Source organism: Triticum urartu, chromosome 7A, assembly GCF_056163025.1.
Source record: "Triticum urartu cultivar PI428250 chromosome 7A, HENAU_Tu73, whole genome shotgun sequence".
Classification (NCBI taxonomy): domain Eukaryota; kingdom Viridiplantae; phylum Streptophyta; class Magnoliopsida; order Poales; family Poaceae; genus Triticum; species Triticum urartu.
Window position 1 is genome coordinate 720,519,629 of NC_141879.1, and position 2,413 is coordinate 720,522,041.

Consider the following 2,413-nt stretch of genomic DNA (forward strand, 5'->3'; position numbering starts at 1 on the left):
ATGTCTTTGAAATGTATAGGGGCCATTGGAAAACTCGCTAGGAAACCAGGGCTAGTGACCGCAAGAAGGTGGGTCGGGAAATATATAGCAAATCAGGTAATATACACGTGAAGAGAGTGGAGGGCGGACGAAACGCTTTGCATGACGTGGTTTGCGTGGCAGGAAACAGAACTGTTCTTTTTAGATAGTACAGATAGTGAAGTTGTGCATATATAGGTGGTGTGGTGTTCGGTGTTAGGTACCAAGCGGAGGAACAAAATCAAAATAGCTATTGGGGCTGCGCCCTCAGTGGATTTTCGACGTGGCTAACCTGGCAAAATCTAACCAGAATTTAAGGAGAATTTCCATGGTAGATGCTTAAAGGATAATTGAATTTAAATCACATAGGGTTGCAATACAAATGTGAACATTTGCTCAACAGAAAAAAAAACACAAACAAATTCAACCTTGATGTACACAGGGTGGCTGTCTTACTGTCTCAGTTACTCAGTAAGGCAAACTCAAACGCACCACGAATTTTCCATCAGCAGCTACAAGGGGAAACTTGAGACGAGAAGAGCGTTATGTTTTTTAGGAGTAAATTTCGTCTGATATTTTTAAGGCGCCGACGTTGTGCATAAGTTGCCTAAGGAGCCTCCCAGTCCTATATAAGAACCCCCTTGGCCGATGGGGAGAGGAAGTGCGGCCAGAAGAAACTTCGCTCAGAGTTGTTCGCTCCTGTTTGCCGTTCTAGACCAAGTAACCATGGAGACCACTGTGGCGAGACCCCTGCTCGCGGTGACCATGGTCTTGCTCCTCGCCATGCCCACCGCGAGTGGCGGCACCATCACCATGTCGTTCGCCTCGGAGGAGGTCGCGTCGGAGGAGGCCCTCCTCTCTCTGTACGAGCGGTGGGCGCAGCACTTCGGGAAGGCTCTCCCAAGTGGAGGAGCACGCGGCAGCACCCGCTTCGCCGTCTTCGCGCAGAGTGTCCGGCTCGCGCACCAGCGCGGCCCGGGCAAACTGAAGCTCAACGAGTTCGCTGACACCGCCCTGAGCAACGACTACAGCATCCGCTGCTACATTCCGCTGGCGCGAGCCGGCGTCCCTGAGGGCCAGAGGAGAAAATACCCAGACCCACCGGCGTCCATGGACTGGCGCACCGGGGGGCGTCGTGACGCCGGTCAGGGATCAAGGAACACACTGTGGAAGCTGCTGGGCTTTTGCAACCGCATCGGCCATTGAGAGCCTTTACAAGATCGAACACGGGGACCTGATCCCGCTGTCGCCCCAGCAGCTCGTCGACTGCGACGGCAGCAATGGGCACTGTGGAGGCGGCACCCCAGCCAAGGCATTCCAAACCATTAAGCTTGGTGGCATCTCGCGATGGGCAGACTATCCGTACAAAGGCGTTAAGGGCTGGTGCTACCCGGCCCGCAAGGGCGTGGGCATCAGGGGCTGGGAGCGTGTGGAGCCGCGGAACGAGTGGGCGCTCATGTGGGCAGTGTTCAAACATCCCGTCACCGTAGGGGTCGACGCCAACAGCACGGCCTTCATACATTACCGCGGCGGCCTCTTCGACGGGCCCTGCAACACCACTCTCGGGCATGCCATGACCGTCGTCGGCTACGGCACTACCGGGCACAATGACCATTACGGTGAGCCAGCGGGAGTCGACTTTTGGCTCCTCAAAAATTCCTGGTCGACGGCGTGGGGCGAAGCCGGCTATATGCGGCTCCGGCGCGGCGCCGAGGCCAAGGGTGGGGTCTGCGGGGTAATGCTCGAGGCGACTTATCCGGTCCGTTCCTATAGGCTATTTTAATTAGAGGAACAATGTGCCTATATATGAGCTTTAACCAGTAGTTAGTGATGAAATGGAATAAATTAAAGCAAGCCAGTGGTTGGCTGTAAACAGGGACAGAATATAAGTTGGTAGTAAGAGATTCGAGCCGCCGACTGACCGGATCCCATGAGATCATGCGCTGCTCTATCCTTGTTTTTTTTTTGCCTTCATTGTTCTCTTCTCCACCCCTAGTTCCTATCCATAAGCTACCGCTTCTTTATTTTATGTTTTTCACTATGCGCTGCTCCCTGTCATCGCGAACGCTCCATTCCCCGATCTCCCCCGCGACTCACCTTCTCTTCCCTCACCACGGTGACCCATGAGGCACAGGGGTGCGACACTGCTACTGCAAATGTACCACTGTTGCTGGCTGCTAGGGCGAGCCACCACATGTGAAGAAACCGACAACAGATACCAACGCCTCCTTCTCTGCCTCTCCCCTCTCCCATCCACCACATAATGTAATGGCACAGGCGAGCTAACGATGCCCACGACAGGTTTTCCACACGTGCTACGACAACAGCAGAGCGCTTGCGATGAGTCGAGGAGCTTAGGCAAGTGGTGCATCAAGCATGGAGCGACCGTGCGCAC

The 2,413-nt window shown here is 54.5% G+C and overlaps 1 protein-coding gene across 1 annotated transcript; it reads left to right on the top strand.

Annotated features, from left to right (window-relative positions):
• Positions 1–650: 650 nt before the first annotated feature.
• Positions 651–1,967, top strand: LOC125531858 (ervatamin-B-like). The gene is made up of 3 exons (XM_048696093.2): positions 651–1,077; positions 1,115–1,124; positions 1,176–1,967. The coding sequence occupies exons 1-3, from the start codon at positions 667–669 to the stop codon at positions 1,799–1,801; spliced, it is 1,047 nt and encodes a 348-aa protein (XP_048552050.2). The 5' UTR covers positions 651–666; the 3' UTR covers positions 1,802–1,967.
• The last annotated feature ends 446 nt before the right edge of the window (positions 1,968–2,413 follow it).

Coding starts and splice junctions, on each gene's coding strand:
- LOC125531858 (XM_048696093.2), top strand. CDS start 667: ATGGGGAGAGGAAGTGCGGCCAGAAGAAACTTCGCTCAGAGTTGTTCG.